Consider the following 23,868-nt stretch of genomic DNA (forward strand, 5'->3'; position numbering starts at 1 on the left):
TATATATATATATATATAGTGACAGGTGAAAAACCAATTTCTACACACCAATTGCTTTGCCATGAGTGAAATATGTCTCTATATAAATATTCCAACAACTGAACTTTTAAGGTGAATTCAGTGACAGGTAATACAATGGATAGCCTATATATCTAAACAGCTTCAAAAGAATGTTGATTTTGTTTTACTCACAAATATCACCATAGTCTGATTCAAAAAGTCCGAACTCAAAGCCTTGATCATGTTACGGTGGTCTTACTGTTGGAGAATGTACCCAGGGTTTTGTTTTACCTGATAATCCATACATAATTGGAAATGATCAAACTTAATTGGAAATGATCAAACTAAAGCTGCAGGCACTTTTTCACTTCAGCCACTCTAAGGTATAATAAAATCCAAATATTTTTTTACAAATTTGAGAAATTCTTTGTTCATTGCTGAATGAAGTAAAAGCAAATTATTATTATTTTTTCTCTCTTGATCAAAGCATGTACAGAAAGCAAAATGTACAGAGCTGTGACTTTTAAACCTGCAGAATAGAGATTTCTGTGTATATTTACAGCTCTACTCAACATTGATTAGTTAAAATAGTTATAAACTTTGTTTCTGTCTGTAAAAATAAAATGGCATTCTCAATTCTTTTCGGCATTAGGAAAGTGTGAAATCAATATGTGAAATATCAGTGTAAAAAAAGTGGAGTTTTTATCTAAGTTAGTATCAAATCAGTATTTTTTTGATGTAGTTTTGGCAGATTTTTAGTGGCCCTTTAACCCCCCCTGCTTTTTGCAGAAACACCTTTTTTTTTTTTTTTTTTATAAATATGCCATTAAGTTGTTACAGCTGTCTAGGATGCCATTGTGGAGGGAGTACAACAAAAACAGTAAAGCGTTGTCATTTTTTGTATTTATCCATTTCAAATCATTTATAACGAGCTGTGATTCTCATAACATCGACTTTATTTAAGGAGTAGAAATAATAAGAGGAAATATTTCTTATGTAACCACAACTTTCCATTGAAAAAAAAAAGAAACAGAGGCGATTTCATTAACTGTAAAATCACATAGCACACTGGCCTCTGAAGACAACAACAACAACAACAACAAAAACTTTTGCAACACAAACAAAACCAGTGTAGAGGTTGCAGGAAAATATCACAATTACTAAATAGGGTGCAAGTTTCTGTTACCCTTCATAATGAAGCTAAGCACAGTCCTTGCTTTTTTTTCCCCCTTCCTCAGCTAAGACCCTCAAGTTTTAGTCCTTGTGCTAATTGTCTTGCTAAGTGCACAAGTGGGTTTTGATGCTCTCCTTTTCGCCTCCCCCCTCCTCTGTTCTTCCCGCCTCCTTTCTTCGCCTCTCCCCTGGCCCTGCAGCTCATGTAGCTTTTCACCCGCTATGACTAATGATGTTCTCTCAGTCTCAAGGTTTTGGGAGGATAATTATATTAACCCTTGTCCTCTGAATGATCCCAAGTCGGTTCCTCCACCCCAGGCGTCCTCCGCCCCCTTCGCGGTTTCTCGGGAATTAAACTGTAATTTCAACAATGGGTGTAAAAGAGCCATGAACACTATTGTGTGTATTTTTTTTTTGTCAGATTGCATTTCGCTCTACATTTTAGGGCCTTCCAGAAGATTTCACACAAATCTCGTTCAAACGAGGCAGGCTGCAAAGATGGCAGTCACTGAAAGTATTGCACAGTCAAGGCCAACAGGTCCAGGTGTGCTTGTGTCTTTAAATATTAATAATCTATAAAAAAAAATACTCCACGACACATTAGGGGTTCAAAAGTGCATTGGTTAATTTTTTATGATGGGGAAACAGACATCAGAGAAAAAGACAAAGAGATTCTGCAGGGACTTTGATTCTCATCTAAGATGGTTGCTTCTCTTTTCTCTTCTTCTCTTTTCATTCTAATACATAAACAAGAAGTTGATATAGATAGCCCACAAACAGTTATATCACCCTTCAGGGGTCTACATGCTCTGCGGGGGAACAGAGAACAGGAAGGATCTCCCAACAAACCCCATCCCGTCCCAAAGTTTCTGCCTCTTCATCACTTTTTTTATTCCTCCCTTTGCCTCCCGTCTCCCATTACTACTTTCTCCGTGTTCATATCTTAAATAAGAAAACGTATAACAACCCCCGGCCCCCAGCCCTCTCCCTCCCCACCTCCATCTTACACCCAATTTCCTCTCACCCCAGGTGTTACTCTTTGTGAGAGTGTTCATTAAAACAAATTCAGCAGCAGTAAGGAGTCTGCAGGGAGGTAACATTCTAATATCAAGCGCAGTTTTTATGGTGATTTCAGGACTTTTAGGGGAGGATGGACCGAGGCTGGGATCCTCTTCAGTGGGAGCGGCGCTAAAATGCACCGACGTGTCTGCCTCGGTGAGGCGGCGTCTGCAGCCTGTGTCATTATTCCCCTCGCAATACTATTACAATTCATGCCGGGTCTATAATTATCACCCCGCCGCCCCCCAGCAGGGTGAGCCTTCACAGTGGTCATTTACTTCTGGAGGTGCCTCCGTTAATGGGTGATACATTTCAGCAAAAAATATATTTTAAGTACAACTTTTCATTAGCATCATGGGGTGGAATTGCTGATATGGTGCTTTCACGCAGCGTCCCACATCCCCCTGTAGCCTAAACGGGAGCAAAGGCGGCCAGAAGAGAGAGAGTCAGATCCTCTCGTTGGACGTTTTCAACCTTAAAATGTCCTTATTGTGTATTTTATATGTAAAAGGAGATGAATCTGGCAGTCAGGGGACCTTGGTGATTTATGTGATTATAAATTACAACTGAGGCAGCGTTAATAATGAACAAATGAAGATGCTTGGAAACAGTAAAATGAAGTTACACTTATGTAATCCTGTATCTGTTTGTTGTTACAACTTAGTGCCTATTGAATAAAAAAAAAAAAACAATATACAGCTCTGGAAAAAATTAAGAGATCTCTTAAAATGATCAGTTTGTCTTATTTTACTTTTTATAGGTACATGTTTGAGTAAAATGAGCATTGTTCTTTTATTCTATGAACTTCTGACATCATGTCTGAAATTCCAAGCCAAAATTTTAGTATTTATTTGCAGAAAATGAGAAATGGTCAAAATAGCAAAAAAAAAAACAACAACAAAAAAACAAAAAAACAAAAGATGCTTTCAGACCTCAAATAATGCAAAGAAAACAAGTTAAAGTTCATTTAGAAGCAACAATACTGATAACTCAGGAAGAGTTCAGAAATCAGTATTTGGTGGAATAACCAAACATTGATTTGGTTTTTCCTCTCCACTGTCACGACTTGCATGATTAGTATGAGTGGTTGCTTTAAAATCAACAACACAATGCAGTCAAGTGTTTACTGTCGCTATGTTCTTCTCCAGGGGAAGCTGATGCCTCGAGTCACGGACGTGACGCAATCGGCTAGATTTCCTTAAATAGAAAATGTTTTAAAATGTTTTAAATGTTTTAATATAAAAACTGAATTTGATGTGCTGTTTGATAACTAGGATCAATTAGAATGTATGGATGACTGAATTGAAGGGACTTTTTGGTAAAGTGCCTTTGGATAATGTATTGTGCATTAGCGTTATCTTAATAAACTGAATTAAATTAAATTGACCTCGCTCCAGCTGAATGCCTTTCTGAAACCGCAGACTAAGAATGGTGTTTACTCTTTGTTTTGATATGACTCCTTGACAGTTTGACTGATGACATATATCAGTGTGGTTCCAGTTCTGCACAGACACACACAAAAAAGTTATCTCACATCCTAAAATGTATGTTTTAGATTGAAATCTAACCTAAACTGACGATACGGCTGCTCATCTCTCTTTCGTGGATGTCGAAACAACCCACAAACTATGCCACATGACATGGACATGGAGAACAATAGCAGACAATGCAACCTCTCTTTCACTATGACTAAAAATCATAGGGCTGGAGTGTCTAATGTCAGTCCTCAAGGGACGGCATCCTGCATGTTTTCGTTCTCTCCCTGGTTTATCAGCCGTGGATGAAATGATGGCTTGTTCTGCAGAACATTGACATGCTGAGGAGGCAGTAACTACCATCAGGGGCAGAACGAAAACATGGAGGATACCAGCCCTTGAGGACAGACTTTGGAAACCACTGCTGTAGGGAAAACACAGATTTGTTAGATCAGAAAAAAAAAAGTGTGTCTATAGAGTCTATGATACAGTTTAACTAAAAATGAGCTCATGAAAATAGACTCATTGTTGCAAATGGCTGAATAAAATGCAGCTGCACTGCTCACTAAGGGTTTAGCTGACTAAATCACACACACTACAGCAACAACAACAGGCTTCATGGGTTGATTTTTGTCCATTTGGAATCTGATTAGGACATCCCCAGTATTGAGCAATTGAATAGATGATCTTGTTTTAGGTGACAGTGAAAAGGACCAAAAGTATCTACTAATTCCTCAGTTCCAAGGTAAGATAAATAAGTGTAAGGGGTTGATTTTATGTCTACATTGCATTATTATGGGCAGAGTATTATGCAAGATCCCTAACTAATTCAAATGCACGCCGGGGTGGGCTTGGGATCACTAGTGCATCTTATAGAAGAACGCTTACATTGGGTGTTTAAGTAACAGTCTTACACTCGCATACATGAGGCGTCATCAAAACCAACAAAATCCCACTCCCTGAGAGCAACATATTACTTCCCCCTGTAGTTTGAAAGGCCAGCAAAAACAGCACACAGCTGGCATGTAACCCACACCTGAACTGCTTCAATATATGGCTCTCTCACTCTCAGCAGGCTCCGCTGCAATCATGAGAGCAGTCCTCTGAGGTCCGGATGGGGGAGCAGGACGTGCCCCGGCTCCATTATTTACCTGTTTGGTCCTGTGCATACACTGCATACTTCAGAGAGCCGGCTACCTCAAAGCAAGGCCCAGTTTGCCTGCTGCTCTTTACGTGACCCAACACAGCCAATCACAGAGCCGCTCTCCGGTCGGAGCGCCGGCTCGACACGCAATAGCCATTTATTTTATGCTGTGTAAATAATTTACTCGTGAGCTTAGTCCCACAAAAGTCTCTCCCGTATCCTCCGTCGATCCCGCATTAAGGTGCGCGGTCACAGACTGAGGCGCTTTCTTACTGAGAACACGCTGCGCTAAAATAAAGAATTATCCCAAAAACACACCAGGGAGTTCACACATTCGCCGTCCGGCATCGGCACTGCACACACTGACTACAAAGACACGCAAGGTGTGGATAGCAAAGGCAGTCAAGGTCATCCGTCCTCTCTGAATAATTTAGGATGTCTTTTTGCTTGACGCACCTCTCAATGTTTTATCCAGGGCCAAAAACATCCAGTAACCTCTTGACATTAAATATATTTAACAAGTAGAAGCGCTGGGTTTGTGTGTGTCTGTTGTATTCAAAGAGGTAGGAGACGCATGGTTCTTTGGGGCCTGTTTTTTTTTTTATGTTTGAAGACAGTCCTACGGAAAGTCAGAGAAAGAGAGGTTCGGTGGTTGCAGAGCCCCCTACTGATAGAGAGTAGTAATGCAATGCAATAACTAAAAATAATCATTAAGAGGAGACTAATCAAATCGTATTTTGCCTGCAAGAGCTGCAACGACATGAACAAGTCTGACTGTTTATAAGAAAACGAAAAAGTAGAAAAAAAATGTGTTTTTTTGTTGTTGTTGTTTTTTAAATGCCGACAATAAGCTCTGACCAGATTCAGAGTTATTTAGGAGTGTCCTGGAGCAGCTTGTATGCAAAATCAACAGATGCTCCAATCACTATGTATTCTGGGTTTGGGTCCCAGTGTAGTCTTAATAACGAGGCGGTCAACCCTGCGTCGGGGCTTTCAGGCCGAAAATGGAACAGACAGCATCTCGCTTTGAAATCTATTCCTCCACAGCAGAATACAGAGCAAAAGAGGCTGGCTTTTTTTTTTTTTAATAACTAGTAGATAATGGGTATTTTTACTGTGCAAAGTCACAGTACTATCAGCTGAAATAATGTATTTGTCTCTTGGTAAAACCAACAACAGAACTAAAGCTTCTAGTGAGCCAGGCAGGAAGAGAAACAGCATAAGAGGGAAAGCTGTGATCAGACAGCGTGATCCAGAGAGTACAGTGAGGCTTGTGAAGGGGCTTTGTTAACTCATTCACTGTTTACCTTCTGTTTGGTCAGATGCAGTAAAGATTATCACCGCATGAAGTTAAACAGTGTTAGTGTTTTCTGATGCATCCAGAAACGACGACATACCACAGTTATTGCTATTTATTTATTTTTATCAGTAATGGTGTCAAGAGCGATCTAGATCCGTAGTTGTTCAAGATACTGAGTCGTTCATTTAGCCAGGACAGACTAGTGTATATTAAAACTGCATCAGATTACACAATGTTTCAAACCATTTTCAAAAATATTTTTGAACTGACCGTTTAGCTTGGTCAGTTTTTAAAATCACAAACTCATGTTTCCCACTTTTAGATCACACACTGGCTCAGATTAGCCCGTTTTCACATGTAGAAGATGTCAAAGACTGCACAGGAAACAACCTTTTTGTTGACATATTTGTTTCTTTAGAGTTTGGCTTTTAGACGTTGCACGTGTAATTGCTAATTGCAGTATTGAAATAAGGATCTCAAACTCTGGCCTGCAGCTTTTTCCACTCCGCGGAGATTTATCCAAGAAATAAGTGTTTTGTTTTTTGTTTTGTTTTGTTTTTTTTTGTTTGTTTTTTTGTTGTTGTTGGCATTAAAAAACAGTTATTTTTGATTTGGCTTTTAGGTAATGTGAAAGTCTGGAATGAGCTGACAAGACAGTGAAAAAAGTATTGGAAAGCAGTGCACTATAATCCCTGCTCCCCACACTCCTGCAGAGCAGGTCAGTTATAGATTATCTGTTTGGTCTTGAGAGAGAGAGCGAGAGAGAGAGAGTGAAAACGCAGATGAGAGGATGGATGGTGGTGAGAGAAAGAAAAAGACACGAGGCGTGGTAGAGAGGTGAGCGAACGTTTGAAGAGGCCCCTGTTCGGCCACGGACGGCTGCGCTCGAGGAAAATCGATCTTCTCCCTTCAGAGAAAGAAATTTATGAACCAGGAACATAAACGCAGTCATGTCCAATTAGCTGCTCTGAATTTACGAGTCGAGGCGAGGGGAGGGGAGGAAGTAGGAGGAGGACGTGGTGATAAAGACCTCAGTTTAAGCCAATAAGGCGTGGAGCTGATCGTTGATCTCTGCTTTGCATCAACTCCCACCCTGCGCTTGGTCTCCTCTGTTGTGCTTCGGTCACACACACTTTGAAGACTCTTCTTTTGCCCAGGATACCAACAAGATACTATGAAGAGGTCACTAATAATGTGTTTGAGAAAATAATTAGCTGAAAGCCTTTAGCATAATCTTATTATCTCATTTGCTTTTGTTTGTTTTAACCTTACACGTCATTCACAGTTTTTATGCTGAAATTGAACTAGTGGTTTAAAAACAATTAAATGTCAAAAACAACAAACGTTATCGTCACCTTTGTTTTAGCCTCTTCCACCGTACAGATCCAGCTAAACTAGAGGTTCTAAAATAATGTCCCAAATTTTGAATAAATAGGAAAAGACAAAAAAGCAATTTGTAATAAATATTACAAATTGTGGTGTTGTGTTGTTTGCATGTTTGCATGTTCTTATTGCATTGCGGTGAAAATTGCCTTTCTTCCATCTCTCCAGTCAATTCTGCAGCATCTCCTCGCCTTTTTGGCGTCCATGGTAAATAGGGAAGAGGATGCAAAAGGTAAACCTCAGGGAAAATGTAAATATTTAACAAAAATCACAGCAAAACATTCAAGAGACTTCCCACAGTTTAACTGGATGAACGCAGCAGTCTGGGAGTGAGACTCAAAGCTCTTTCTCCAAGCTGCAGGATTTCCTGGTGGTTTTAGAACAACGCTTTGCAAAACAGGAATCATCTTCTTGTTACAAAGTCGGCTCGATATGAGGTCAAGAGAAATACCTGATTGAAGGAAATATGTCATACAATTATGGAAACAACAAATACCACCCTCATCAGCATTCCCATTAAGTTCCCTTAAAATACATTCTGCAGAAAAATGTAATGCAATGCGAAAGATCCATTTCTCTTCGCCAGTCTTAAGACTTGAGGAAAAAAAAGTCATTCCTTTCAGGTAAAGCAGATGTATGTCAATCATCACCTAAACTCGCCCAAATTTACAGTCAATGTAACATTTAAAAAAATCTTGAAAGATCCTGATCTGTGTGAAACCAGGCTCGTCTTGACAGGATGCAGATTGTAACAGAAATACCCAAAACTCTGTTTTAGAGAACCTCAGCACTAAGTCCCCATAGCAACCATTTTTTATTAGCTACAAATTAACCACGTCAATCCAACCCAGTGTAATTTCCCCATAATCCTCAGTGTGAAAGACCAGACTTAGAAAAACGGATGGACGGATGGATGAACATAAAAGATAGTTGGCCATTCTATCATCAGCCAGCCTTAGTTTGGCTTTAAGCCTTTCTTTCCCTTTAAAAAGCCATAAGACTCGGCGCCCATTAGACTCGACCTCTAGTGTTACTACCGGAGGTTGTGGAGCCTGTTGTGAGTTTATCTTTTTTTTTTTGCTTCCAGAGGAAGGAGGCAGTTAAAAGTGTGGAATGGTCCGTCTCAGAAACGGTTGATCGACCGCAGAGCAGAGGAGGGAGACCTCCTGTTGGGTCAGAGTTGCATCAATACAATCTGTCATCACAGGTTAAAGCGCACAAACACAGACCCTCCCCCTGCCCCTCCTCCAAGTTTCATCACTGCGAGCGCGAAGGCTGGCAGACTGTCATGTCTTTGACACGGCCGCCCTAATCTCTGTTGTACTGACTGCTCAGCCCTCCGTATCATCTAAATCCCCTCTATTCTCTCTTTAGACCTCTCTTCTCAAGCACATGTCCACAACCCAATTTACCCAAAGCACTGCTCGGTGAACACTTGTGCAACGAGCAAGAGGCAAAGGAGCTAAAAGGCCGTGGCGACACAGACCGACACGGGCGAGTCGAAATCAGAGAAAAGGGAATAAATGGGGGGGGGGGAAAATGAACGTATAGAGAAGAAAAAGACATTTTGGACAAAGTTCAGTGGGACTAGATGGAAGGAGGGGAAAAAAGTGAACGATAGCTGTGTCCCTGGTGAGCAACAGAGGAATGCACATAAGCTGCAGTGAAGAGACAGATAAAGCCCCATTAACTGATGCTTCCAGCTGCTTTTTTAGACTCTGCCACCACATGACTCTCCCCCTTGATGTTTGTTTATCTTTCTTGTTATTTATCCCTATAATTGCTGCATTTCTGCTGTCTAAATCAGGCATTCTCGAATCATTAAGTACTCGGGGCAACATGACTAGAAAAAGACAGACTTTCTGTGGGGGATGGACTGAGAAACACATAGCAAGATGGGCTGGAAGGAAGAAAAAGTCCAAAGCGAGATTTCAGCAGAGCATCTTATTGCAGCCATGGCTGTACCACATGTTTTTAATGAACGCTACATGTATTCAGACATACTTTCTTTCTTCGCAATTATTATTGTTCCTTTTTATTCAACACCAAATGAGAAGGAAGCCCCCATACATTACATGCTCCACACAACACGGCGTGTCATTAGATTACAGAGATTGAATAAATTGTATTCAGTTTAAAGCACAGCGGCCATTGGTTACATCAAATGCACATGAAAAAAAAATACCCTTATTATTTTTTGTGAAACTGCGCGCATTGGCGTCGTTAGCTGAGCTTAGCTTGCTAAGTCAGCAATCCTTTGTAGACAGAAATGCTGCTCTTCTACAGTTTTTAGTAGCTCTTTTAACGGATCGTAAATACTTAAATATATGTGTTTGTAATATCCCAATTAATTTGTTGCATATTCATATTTGCCCTGTGTTTATTTGCCTTTGAAATACACAACGTCCTTGAAAAATAACGTTCCCATTTTCCCTGCCTTACTAGCTAGTTAAATTATATCATGTATAATCTAATCTCAAGAGAAGCCAGACTGTTTGATAAGTCAGAAATTTACCCAGCATGAGCCTCTCTGCTCTCACTTGCCATGTAAAACGCACAGGTGCATCACTGCAACAAAAACTACGCAATTATAACTTAAATGCCACATTAATAACCTAACAGTAACATTTCCTAATTCCATGCAAAACTGTGAATCGCCTTATCGCCTTACTTACCTGGGCATGCTGGTTTAAAATCTAAACTAATGACATTGTGAAAAAGTAGCACACCTGGCGATGATGCAGCAGGACTCTGTGAATTCTCATCGTTTCCCTTTGGAGTGGGGTGCTGCCACTTTAACCCTCTGCTCTGCCTCTACAAAAGCCTCAAACTAAAGGCACAAATACTGCAAAAAATGTCAGGAGCTTTAGTGGCTTTCTTTTGTCGCTGACAAAATTCAATGCCTCTTACAGAAGCACTGCGGCTGTTTCTTTGACAAACATGAAACAAGGCTAACATTTCTCTTAGGTTAAAATAAGGCTTAATTCATGAGGAAGTTTTCTTTTTCGCTGCCTGGACTGAGTGAAACAAAAGTAGAAAAAAAGAAAGAAGCCAACCTAAAGTATCAGGCCTGTTTGTTCGATTTTCCTTCCTGTAATGAGAGGTTTAGCCAGTAATAGCTATGGAGCACAAGCGCGTGCAGCAGGTTATAGAGTTGCCTTGGATGCGGTTTCCCTTTTACCATCATATATTTTGCTTCTGTGGTATAATTGGGCTTTCTCTCCACTCGCTGTCTTCTTGTGGTGTGTTCGTCGTGTCGCCCACACCCTCTACATGTGTGCTTGCATATGCATGCAAAAGACAAACAACATGGGAAACAGAAAAAATAAAACAGAAAATAAACTGCTGCCATTTTCACAGAGACTGCACAGAGCAGATTGATGAACAGGAGCACTGACCTGTAATTACCACAGCTAATTAAAACTCCAATTTGTGAGTGGGTTCTAATGTAAAGAAGAATGAATATCCCTTCTGTTCTGAAGAAAAAAAAAAACCTCTCCCCCATTTTCACTCCCTCTCCTCTATCTTCATCTAATCTGCTCGCTTCCTCCTGCCCTGAGTAACTAAAAACAATTCTGATGGATCCAGCTGTCCCATCTTAACATCCTTCAGCTCATTGCTGCACTCCTGCTTTGATGACTTTGCAGCAACGGCCGACATCTTGCACATTAACATACGATTGTTCCCATGTATTATTTGTGCGCGGAGGGACTGGAAAGAGGGACCGGGGAAAATCCCAGAGCAAGCTGTCAAATGCAAGAGTGAGAGCGGCGAGACGCATAACTCCGAGAGTCGGAGTGTCACATCAGTCATGCGGAAGGAGTGCGAGGCTGGAAGTACTTGTGGTCTTTATCGGTGGTACTGCGAGGTGGAGGTCAGAATATCAGGTCGAGGGGATAAACGCGCCCGAGCGCGGCTCAGACGTCTCTAATTATTCTGCCTTGCAAAATTGTTCATCCCGCTTGAAGTTTTTCACTTTTTGTCACATTTCAGCTCTGGATTTTTATGCATTTTATGGGCTTTAGAAGTAAACAGAGCACAATTGAGAAGTGAGAGAAAATAAAATGTTTCACTTTTTGTTTTCACAAATAAATGTTTAACCCTATAAGACCTAAGTTTCAAATGGATGTTTTTGCTTATTTTAATTGTACGCAGTTCTTTAGATGAGTAAATATATATTTGCCCATTTATCTATAACAACTGGGACTTTCAATATCTGCCAAGTAATTTTCACAATTTACCCTCTATTAAAAGACCGCCCCTCAGATTAATTTCACTCCCTGCTATGGCGGGGGCGAAATTACCGTAGTAACCCAAGATTGGCTGGAAAGGTCAACGTCTCCCCTTTTAGAAACCGTTGATAGCGCAAAGTGTGGCGGAATTACGATACTGCAAATTTGGCTGGATCGTCGCCGCTGCATTCGGTCTGGAAGGGTTAAAAAGTGTCAGTGGATGTGCATTCACACAATCAGCTCAGTGCAGCTTTCCAAAAGGGTTCAGTTTCCAATTTTGACTGACCGGAGAACCTTTTTCCGCAACATTGGGATGTGGCACAACTTTGTTGTCTGTTACAGAAAATCTTTTCATGAACATTAAAAGTTGTGGCTACGACGTGACAAAATGTGAAAAAGTTCAGCGTGAATAAATTTCGCAAAGCGCGATAGATGACTTTAAGGAGCCTGTAATCAAATATTGGACCCCATTGGCTTTTTATCAGCCTTAATAATCTTTTCAGCTTGTTCGAGTTTTAACGCTGTGCCTAAAGTGGGGCTTGTCATCTGTGTAATCGGCTGGACAGGCTAGTTCTCGTCGAATGAGAGCCGCCAAACACAAACTGCATCGCACAACACCTAGGAAATCACTCTGTTCTCAGGTATTGATTTAAGCTGCATCTCTTAGATCCTGCACTCAGCGGCGCTTCCACTTTCAAGATGAGACAGATGAGATTTATCAGCAGAGATGCAGGAGATGAAAAGCGGTGATATGTTCACGGCTGTCAGTCACTCAGTGCAGGCATTAGTCACAACGCGTCTGTTTTTGCCTGATCTGTTGCCTGTCATCTGCGCTCGCAAACAAATGCATCCCAAACGCATGGAGGAGAACCACACACACACACACACACACACACACACCTGTCTCATTTGACACACATTCACTCTCTCATACAGAATGCTTTCTTCTTGAAAAAGAGATTTCCAATTTCAGTCTTCCCTAAGTGGACAGCTCTTGTCCTTCAGAATGCAGGCAGGAAATGAGGCTTTGTTGGTGGATGGATCCTCCGTGGCATGTCCTGTCAGAGGGAGATGGAGGGGGGATTCATTGGACCACCGTAAGCCTCGTGATCTGAGACACCAATTTTTCCGTCGACTGAGTTCTTGTTTTAAACTCCCCAAGTTTTGGTAATCGTTATTTTGCGCTTGTTGTTGCAAAATTAGGCCTCGGCTTGATGGGCTGCTCACCACGTCCGCCTTCGAAGGATGAACGGAAATAAAAAAAGTATGAAAGAGCACCGAAGATTAGCGCGAGGAGAGAAAACTGAAGCAGTCATCTCCCCTCGAATACAGAGGCCATTCTTTGAATATTTGATGCAGACGGATAGGTGTTCACTCCAGTGGAACAAACTGGATTGGAGTCCAGTCGCTCAACTGGAAAAGGCTGTAATTTCCAAGTCATACTTGCGGAGTGTCCTTAAGATCCTCATTTCCGTCGTGGCAGAAGTGTGGCGTGTGGATCAGCACACCTGGGTCCTGCCCTCTGCCGAGGTCAAGTGTGCACGTGTGCATGCACTCGCAGCAGAACTCAGAGACATACCTGGGAATTTAATTTAATATGTATTTGGAGAATGATTAAATTGAGAAATGCTGTTCTTTTACGTTCTTATGCAAGAGAATACAACTGGTGGTTTAATTATGCAGCCTATGGGGTGGCAAATATTGATAAAACTACATTTTAAAGTGTTATCTCACTTTTCGTGTCTTCCAGCCTTTTATAGCTTGTTCATCTTTAGTATTTTTTTCTTTTTGAGTGTTTGCTTAAGAAATTTACTCATATGTTGATAATTTCGAGAGGAAAACCTATCATTATTGTTGGTCCTCCTGTAGCAGGTTAGTGTTGAGTATTAAATTATGAAACATTTAGCTTAAGTATTGCTGTTCAAAGTTTGCACTCTGACCTGGACCAAATCTCAGGCTGTTCTGGGCCCAGTCATTTTTAGTTCCCTCAGATATTGGAAATGCAGAAAATCCACAAAATCCACTGTAAAAGAAACAAAACAAATATGATTTCATTTGTGTCATGTTGCACAGACCTTTAGAAATAACACTTCACCTATTGTAGATGAAGTGTTGTTGGGAAATTTGTAGCAGCTTCCTCCAAACTAGTGAACCTTGGGACACTGCAGGGAGGAGGAGGAGGAAAAATGTGAACTACTTTCCAAAAAAAAAAAAAAAAACCATCCTCAGAGTTTCTGCTGTTGAATGATTAAGCTGGAACAGAACTGCACTGTTATTGCATAGCTGCACAAAAACATTGAATGATTCCCAGTAATATAACCCTATTGAACTGTTACAGTTGTAGTTTTTTACTTTAAATAATGTTTCTATTTAAAAACAAAATTGTGAGAAGAAGAATGTTTGCTGTAGGTCTGAGTGTCTCTGGGTATCTTTCATTTGTACCTCTGCTGTTGTGGAAATTTTTTGAAAAGCTTGCAAAGTAAATGAATTGGCAGTGTTTACGTAAAAATGTCTCATAAAATTCCAGCATAAAGGTCAAATTATTTTTCTTCTAAGCCGTAAGGGAATGTAATAAAAGGAATATGCTGTTCGCTTTTGTGTTGTATGCCTTAGACCTCATGTGGAAATCAGATCTGGACTACTCACATTTTATTTCATAGATGCAAAAATAGACAAAATCAGATACTGAAATACCAGCGTACTGATTTACCGTTTACTGGTTTACATGTAAATGAGCAAAACCTGCAAGCTTTGCAATCGATTAATAAAACAGCTAATTGTGAGAAATTGTTTTTTTTGTTTTTTTGTTTTTTTTACTTCATTCAGTGGGTGAAGTAAGAAAGGCTGCAAGTGAAATCAAACAACAGAATCAGATGGAGTGGCAGCTGTACAAACTGAGAGAGCAAACATCAAAACAGGAAAAGGATGCTGCAGTTCTGTCGGTGACTTCTGAGGCAGAACCGAATATATTTGAGACTGGAAAGTGACAGTTAACACAATGAACCAAAACATCAAAGCTGAAAGTCTCGGGGCTCTGCCTAAGAGGTGTGCCTCATAAAAATCTGCTATTTTTGCAGGTTTGTAGTTTTAACTGAGTAAACCGCTCAAATGTGCTAGCTGCAGTCGGATAACCGATGCACTTCAATTTCAGGAATGTGTTCGGTTTTGCAGCTAAGGGCAGACCCTTAGCTGCAGACCCTGCAGCTAAGGGTCTGCAGCTAAGGGCAGCAGACCCTTAGCTGCCCCTGATTTATTTACGTTTCTACATTCCTCTGTATAAACTTATTCTCTTAATTTCATCAACACGCTGGGTGAAATTACAATGTTTTGCCCTCCGCTACCATCAGTGGGTCACAGTCTGCGTTCTCACATATGCCGACTGTTTTCTCTGATTCTTCCCCAAGGTGTAAGTGTAACCTCCACGCCTCCCAGTGCCTGCTGACTGAGGGGAACCTCCAGTGCCAGTGTGAACACAACACCACCGGGCAGGACTGCCAGAAATGCAAGAAGGGCTTCAAAGCCAAGTCCTGGAAAGCAGGTTCCTACCTGCCTGCACCAACTGGAACCCCCAACACCTGTACGTACCTGCTTCACGCATTGTGCTCATCCGATGTAGAGTGGTCAGACGTTTGCGTCCACTCATCACGGGATAAAGCATCAGACATTTTGGGCTATGAATCCTATAATTCATAGAAAGTTAAAGGTGAATTTTATGGTTTTTTTAGTGGCTATCAAACCCCTGAAACAAGCCTGGGGGAATATTTTTCCACTCTTCATGGTGGATTTGGTGTCCAGAAGGGTTATGAACTCAAGCCACAAACTTTCAACAGAAGTTTAAAATGTTGTTTAGTTGCTAATTAGAACCTGGTTCGTTTTGTTTGTCCTTTTGGAAGACACAAATGTTTCCAAATGTAGGTGTTCATGCTAGGTAAAGTTGGAGAATGTAGAGATATTTATTTATTATTCATTCTCCCCAGTGATCCAGCATTACTCTCTGTGAAAAAGTCACACAGCATGATGCTACCACTACTAAGCTTGATCATTAATACAATGTTCCTAAATGTGTTAGAATGAACTTTATTCGTCTAAAAATTATTCTCGTCTATGTAGCCAAACAGCTCAACCTTTTTCTCATCTGATATTTGAGCTTTTTTTTTTCCCCGGGATGCATTTTGCTCGTCCGTGTAGAAAGCTGTCAATTCAACATGATTTGGGTGGGGAGGCTTCCTTGTTGGTCGTCTTGCTCTCACTCCATGACGATCTAAATCTCACTTCACCACAACTCTGGTTGTTCCAGCGTGAGATCTCCTCGAGCCGCAGCGTTTCCTGGGTTGTTCGTGAACATCTAAACTATTTCCTTCCATCTGAAAGTGACAGCTCAGGTGTTCGTCAAGACCCAGAAAAGTGGTGACGCATTAGAAAAATTCAACTCCTGTATGAATATTTGAACTGATGATCTTAGAATTGGACTTTTATTGATCTGCAGTTCTCCTCACATCTCTCGTAGTTTCTTTGATTTTCCCATTATAGCAGAATTGGTCAGCGCTGCCAAAAATATTTTCTTGACGCTGGTAAAGAGAAACTGCCAGCTGCACTCAGTTGTGGTCATTAATGAGAAGCTAGTCCTTGGCCTTGTCAAGGCGAAATATATTTTTGAAATCTTTGAGACTCTAAATTTTCTCAGGAATTCAGACTTGTTGGGGAAAAACAGTTCAGATGAATCTTGAAAGGACAAAATGATATGGCGTGCATATCCATGATGAGTGTGTGCAAACTCCAGACTTCAGCTATGACAGACACAGGTTATGACAATAACAAGATAAATGTGTAAATACTCCTATGTGTAAAAAAGTAAAATAAGAAAGACGTTTTACAAATCTAATTTCTCCATTTACATTTGCTGTTTACGTTTATATCTGCTGTACAAGCTAGCATTAGCATTACTTCACAGCTAAAGGAAGTTAGAAACGTAATGATTAAAAACTCCCTGTTTGGGTTTTGTTTTTTACTGCAATGTGACAATCGTTTAGGTCAGACATTTTTCAAATAATTCCTAAAATTACAACTGATATGATTCATTTTTATGGCTGCTATAAGCCACAGTTATAGATGTACCATTTGATAACTGTAGCATACTTTTGTGAAAAAGACCCAAAGCAGTTCAATTGGTTGAACTTTGTTGTACTCTGTTAAGCCTTCATGTTATCCAGTTCAAGTCTTGCTCTCTCACTGGCCGAATGAACCAGAAACCAATGGTGCTTAAATTACTTCTAAGTCAAGACTGTGAACTTTGTTTCAGAGGGCTGCAGTCTGTCTCACTGTAGTACAATCGATGTATTAATTATATCATAACAAGCCATCATTGAATTCAGAATCATTCTTATCTAAGAAGAGTTGACATTCATTAGTTTTGTCTCATAAAAGATTTTGAATGACAATTTTTTTTGCTCCATATTGGACTGATGGATGTACAGTAGGCATCACTACTGTGACTCTCAGGTCTTGAATGAAAAGTAGAACCAGAAGAACAAGCTGAAAAGAAAGGACGGTTTGAAAGATTACGAGGACACTAAGCTCTTTGGAGTTTCTGTGACCTGCTTGCAGAGAGCAGATCAGGGATGTGCAGCAGCACAGCGGTGTGTGAGGAGGAAATCCTTTTGGAGAGAGTAACCAGGCACAGCAGCTAGCTACGATAAAATAATAATCTAGGGCAGCCCCTCCCCACTTTTCTGCTTTTACACTGCCACACTCTTTATGCAATAAGAGAAACACCAGTGGAGACGCACACACACTTTTACATGCAGCCACACTGCAGAAAGTTGTTAGTTTTCTTCCCCCTCCCATCATCCCTCTCTGCTGTTGTTTCCAACACACTTATATTAGTGCTGACACACACCTTCAGACCTCACCCCTGGCCTTTTAAAACTCTTGGATCCCATTAGTGGCATTTAAAAATTTAAATGTTTGGAGCTTCCGCTTGGTTGCAATAGAAAGCAAAATGGCCATAGCTTTGAAAAGGACAAAGTGCATTAAACATCGCAAGACTAAATCTAAATTTAGTTGAAAAATAAGCTTTATTTGGGGGGAAAAAAAGCAAATAAGAAAGGCACTTAACTGGGGAGAACGAACATATGAATCTGGGAAAGAGGAAAATATGGGATGAGGGGGAAGATGGTTCAGATCCTGTAATTACTCCGGGACGGTAAGAGGTTGGTCTTCTGCAACCCTTATTTTTTTTTTTTTTTTTTTTTTTGAAACCCGGCTTTTTCCCCCATCTGAGTCTGATAAATGAGCCAGAGTCGAGTCTTTAGGCAAATTGAATGCATAAATAAACAAGTTCTCATCTCCGCTTCCTTTTCTTATTCTCTTTCAGGTACAATTGCTGGTTCCCCCTCCGGTTCTAGTAAGTAATAATGCAAATCAAAGCAGAAGATGTGCTACTCATTTCTGCCTCTCTTCCCCGCTCGCTTCTTATCCCTTTTCTGTTGCACTGAAATTTTGAAGTTAACCATCTATTTTTTTTTCCATCTGTATCCCTGCTAAACTCCACCTCTCTCCCCTGTGATGTTCAGCTGGCTCTCTCCAGTCGCTCATTTCTTTTTTTTTCTTTTTTCTCCCCCCTACATCTCTACACTTGGAGCTTCATTATTAATAGATCTCTCTGTCGCCGCATCCTTTCATCACAGAACATCACACTAACCTGCACAGAAGGAATTCTTCCACATATCTGCTTTTTATATTTAGACTAATGACAGTTTGCCGCTGATGGATTGAAGGAAGGAGGAATGAGGAGGGGTCAGGGGGGGTTTGTGCATATGTCGGTGCATGGAGCAGCAAAACAGAGGGAGCAATTGGAGATAAGGATGTGGGCATATGTTAGTTTGTTGTAATGCAGTGTGATTCAGGGTGAGGAGCGAGGGAAGGCAGGAATAAAAGGGAATTTGATTAGGGATTCTCTCTGTGGAGAGGCTCTCAGCCTCCGAGCTGTTAGACAGAAACGATCGGCAAAGTGGCAACTTCTACCCTGACAGCACTGGGTTTTCCTCCACATGGCCTGACAGTAAGAGACGAGTGGATGCACGGGCAAACTTAGCAACTGGACCGGGCTGCAGAGAGAGAGCGACTCCAACGCGACCTCCTTTGACAATCAAGACACAACTGAGTGATTTATTTGAGCAAATAATGGCTTTGGTAAAATATTCTAGATGACTGTGTGGTGTCAGCTGTGGAGGACCGATTTCAAACTCATTTTTAATTCAATGGTATGGTGAGTTTTAAATGATTTTTTTTTTTTTTTCCATTTTTGAAAAGACTCTGTCTCTGGGATTGCAATACCTGTGTTCCACCAGTAGGTGTACAAAACGTCGGTGTTGATCACATTGAAGGAGATCCTGAGTCAAGTTTTTTTTTTTTTTTTTTTTACATAATTTTTTATTCTCCTCTCAGCCAATAACCTTTTCAACTTACTAACCTCATTATGAGTTCATTTTTCATCATTTTCATTTTTGATAATCACAGGATATTCAATCCACATGAATACATCGTAGACAGTTTTTTTTTATTTTTTTTAAATTTGTCATTCGTCCCCAAAACGTCCGGTGAGAACAGAGTAAAACGTCTCTGTTTTGCAAATTGTCCCCATCGCTGCAGGACAGATCCGGCATTTGTCAATGCATCGTTTAATTTGTTTGAGTTTGTAAAGTAAAAAAAAAAACAATAAAAAAACAAATCACCTCTTTACCTTCACACTGTATGTTTTCTTTTCCTGCAAATGAAGATAGGAAAGAGGGTGAGGATGACGTTGAAGCTGAAACTGAAGCAACGTTCATCTCCGAAGCTGAACTGTCGCCGGCCGTTACACACGAGCCTTTAAGTTCTCCTTTGGAAGGTGCGAAACGTAGTTTAGCCATAGATAGAGAAACCGAGTAGCTTTTCCTTTTTACTGTAAAAACAAGTAGCGGAAGCCTAACCCCATAATGTCACTTCTGTCCTGTCTAGTGTACACCAGCAGACATGAAGTTCTAGTTACACCAACAGTTGCACACACTGCAGAAAAAAAAAGTGTCTTTTTTATTTAGTCCTAAAACAGCAAATCTACCTTTGCATGAAGGTCACACCAACAGAAGCCAAGTGCTTTTGTGATTTTGCAACAATAAAATGCTTAAGGCTATTTTTTTCCTCTTTCGCTCCCTCGTCTTTAAGATTCTGACACTTACTTCACCAATATTTCTTAAAGGAGTGCTTCAGTATTTTGGGAAACATTCGTCTCCCTGTCAGAGAGCTGGAACAGATGATTGACAGCGCTCTCATGTCTGTTTCTTAGATATGATGCAGCAGACAGCAGCTGTTTAGCTCATCCAGAGACTGAAAGCAACAATCCTGGCCTACAAGACAATGAGACACCTTAAGTTAACCTTTCCTTGTTTTGCAGTCAATATGAAACGTATTATGGAAACGATGAGGACGTGCTTGTTGGCTTGGCACTGCCACAGCTTGGAGAAATTGTTGACTGCACAACAACTCCTAGGAGTATAGTTTGTAGAGATTTCGTTCGAGATTATTGGAGTAAGTTAAAACTGAGCTTCAGAGGCTTTAAATTTGAGTCCTTGGTCATATGCTACACTTGACTTGTTGATTAGCTTACAAAGAAATATGTTCTCAATTTTGTACAAGTGACAGTGCCAGAAGTTTGAAAGCACTCATGGCCATACATGTCATATAATGGTTTTTCTCAAGGTGAAATTATTACACCATGATTTTATAAACAAGAACTGACTTCATACATTTGAGTTTATTGTGAAGTCCCTCCAATCAGCACAGGGTCTTAATTTATGGATGCCAGCTCGAATCTGCTCCCATCCTATTAGTCTTTGGTTTATTGCATCTTGAGAAGTTGCAGAGAAACCCCTATCTTTTGTAGCCATCATATTTCTCTCTTAACAGACATGGTAGTGTTCCTTTAAATTATTTGACTTCCTGGAACAGACCTGGCTTTCAAGAACATTCCATAAATTCACTTGTTTTCCTGTTTGGCGCTATTCCAGGAATGACATGTTAATCTGCTTTGTCAATTCCCAAGCCAGCTTTGATGTGTGTTCGGGTACATGGCCCTGTTGGATCACCCAATCTCACCAGAACTGTCACACACACACACACACACATGAAAGGAAATTGCTTTGGATGTTCCAAAACAATCCAAGCAAATCAGAGATTCAATCCTAACTAAGATGTTGGAGCACTTTTCTTGTTGGGGGATGAAAAAGTGGCAAACTTATGGAAAAAAATAATCACACAAGACTTGAATCTTCTCTGCTCCAATCAGACTAACAGGGAGGAGATTTATTCAGCACATCTATGTAAACTTTACAAATTCAACAATTACAGCAAATCTTCCAAAAAGCTCAAACTCTTTAATGGTTACATGACCTTTTACAGGACTTCATACCTGTTGGGGTCCATCCACAGCCGGGATATTTCAAAGCCGACTGTAACAGCTTACAGCACTTTAAGAGTTTCTGTCTCCGAAATTCAGTCTGATGACTTTAAGCTGTGAAGAGTGAAAACATAAGGAGGCAAAGTGATTATGTGGACTGATTAATTTATTATGTGGACCTGAGACATCAAGATGTACACAGTAACATTTCCTTTTTACTACATTTTAATATATGTAGTAAATTGTAACAATCTGCTCATTTAAGTTTGGGAGTAGGTAAAAAATAATGAGTGGGTAGGTTTTCCGAAGTGGAAAGCTGAATTTCCTCTTTATTTGATCATGATAACGCAGCAGAGCCTCTTCTGGTGTCTGCATACACAAAAACAACGCCCCAAAGGAAGCCTGCTATTGAAAATTAAGAAAGACTTTTTTTTTTTTTATCAGTCCAACATATCTGACCACCTCAATAAGTGATGATTTTTTTCTTCTTCTGGATGTTTAAATGATGCAGTCACATTGCAGCAGGAACTTCCTACACATCTGTGACAAATCCAATGTGCGCTCCTGTGGACGTGCTTATAGACTCTGACAGTCGGGGTGTTTGTGTCAGTGTAGGAATCATTCATAATTCATCCTCCAACTTACTGGAGGTCTTAAGCTGAACATTGACCGTTTCTCAGGCTTTTTATATCCCTGACATTAATGTTGGATGTGGATTGTCCTGTCTTGAAAGCTGGGTTGTCAAAGTGTTGTGGATATTCAGACTTTATTTGTTCTGACTGACTGATCTGAAACAACCCCCGGAGAGACGGGGAAGGTTTCTGTCAGCTGCCTCGATGTACAGTAAAGTGGTCTTTAAAGCCCTTAAAGCCCAGCTTGCCTTCATACTAAATTAAAACCTGCCATCTTGGTAAGCAGCTGCACCTTTAATGCCGTGCCAAAACGGAAGTCAAAACGTGGGATGCGCTTGGATTTCCACATCAGCGTGATGTCATCGGACATTTTCTGGTCTTGAAGGAATCCATTAAGCGTGGGCGTTTTGAACAACGCAGCAGTTTTTGTTGTTTGGCTGACATCAGGAGGAAACTCAAAAGAGTTCAATGATTAGCAATGACTCAGGAGAATCTGACAGGAGCTTCGACTGAGGGGCTCGAGAGCCTTTGATAGTTCATCATGAAGGACGTTGGCTAACGATAACGTGCGCGGTTCAGTCAAACTCGAGCGAAACAGGAACATTTTCTGATCTTAAACTGCCTACAGAGTGTTTCCTTTTAAGTTGTATGCTTTTGCTGCACCTTTGCAACCTTAATTCAAATATCACATATTGATTTAATGATTCAGTACCTTTCTGTGTGGAGATTGCATGTACTATGTGCTGTGCATGCATGGGTTTTTGATGGCTTTCTCCCCCAGTCAAAAACATAAATGTTAGTTTAAGGAGCCTCTCCAGTTGCCCCTTATAGAAAACTTATGAAAACTAAAGTTTGTATTTGTACTCAGACCCCTTTACTCTGATATGCCTAAATAAAATCCAGGGCATCCTGTTTGTTTCGGTGTGCAGTGCCATGTAGAAGCACTGCACTGGACAGAACAGCTCCTGCATGGAACATTGTGGTGGCGGCATGATGCTGAGGGTTTTTCTTCAACTGGGATCGCAAAAGACTTGAGCCAGAGGACGTGTTTCATGACCCCAAACTTACAGCTGCAGCTACATTTAGACCGAAGCATGTTAGTTTTCAGATGACCCAGTCAAAGTTCAGCTCCAAATCCAATTGAGAATCTGGAAGATCTGGAAACTGATGTTCACAGACACTCTCAGTTTGACTCAGGTTGTGTAACAGACAAAACCAACATATTTAAAAATATGGATTTGTATGCTCAGAGAGTAAAAAAAAAGGGAAGTTGATTCTAGAAACATACATGCTACTAAATGACTGTATTTAATATAAGTAGCTCAAAGGTGAAAAATCCTATCCAAAGCAACTGCTGCCTTTTTAAAAATCTTAGGCTTAGAGGAGTGTATTTAGGTTTTAGCCTGACCCTGTTGTATGTAAACCCCGTTTTTGTGTGTAGGTGTGCGTGCATGTGAGTGTGTGTGTGTGTGTGTGTGTGCATGTTTAGATTTATGGCAGGCATATGGTGCAGTTCAGTGGAACCCATAAATCATCTCCATCTCCTCTGTGTCCTCACGGGGATCTGAGGTCTTAGGTCCCATTCTCACCAAGCGGCCGCCACTACTGTTTGCACACGCACACACTACAACACACACACACACACACTACAAAACACTGACATGCCAAGCTTTTATGCTGCTGTGTGTAGCTAAGGGCTATGATGTCTATAAGTAGTTCACTTTACCCCATTCATTATCTTCAAAGAAAAAAAAAAAAAAAAAAAACTTTAATGTCTAATGTCTTTTCTGAAGCTTCAAAATATTTAACCAGGATTGGAAGTTAGAAAATAATTGTAGCATCATATCATGGTTGGATTTTATTTTATAAATATTTTCTGGTTGGACGGGAAGGAATAACGAAAAGCGAAGGGATTTGTCGTTTGTTTCATGTTATAAACTGCTGCCTGCCCAGATGTATCTATGAAATCCTTACAGCATGCAGTATGTGTCAGACAGCCATGTCATAGTACTCGCATCCTTTGTCTTGTCTCTGCCC

General features: G+C 40.5%; 1 protein-coding gene across 1 annotated transcript in view; it reads left to right on the top strand.

Moving 5' to 3' along the window:
• The window catches only part of LOC106939766 (filaggrin-2-like), a gene marked incomplete at its 5' end in the record, with an annotated part of 60,841 nt that overhangs the window by 18,192 nt on the left and 18,781 nt on the right, over positions 1 to 23,868 (top strand). The window contains 3 exons of the mRNA XM_015022304.1: positions 15,171 to 15,343; positions 18,140 to 18,169; positions 19,544 to 19,654. Coding sequence (XP_014877790.1) covers positions 15,171 to 15,343; positions 18,140 to 18,169; positions 19,544 to 19,654 — 314 coding nt within the window. The remainder of the gene's footprint in view (positions 1 to 15,170; positions 15,344 to 18,139; positions 18,170 to 19,543; positions 19,655 to 23,868) is intronic.

This window comes from Poecilia latipinna, unplaced genomic scaffold (assembly GCF_001443285.1).
Source record: "Poecilia latipinna isolate Pla-1442-1.1 unplaced genomic scaffold, P_latipinna-1.0 Scaffold2976, whole genome shotgun sequence".
NCBI lineage: Eukaryota > Metazoa > Chordata > Actinopteri > Cyprinodontiformes > Poeciliidae > Poecilia > Poecilia latipinna.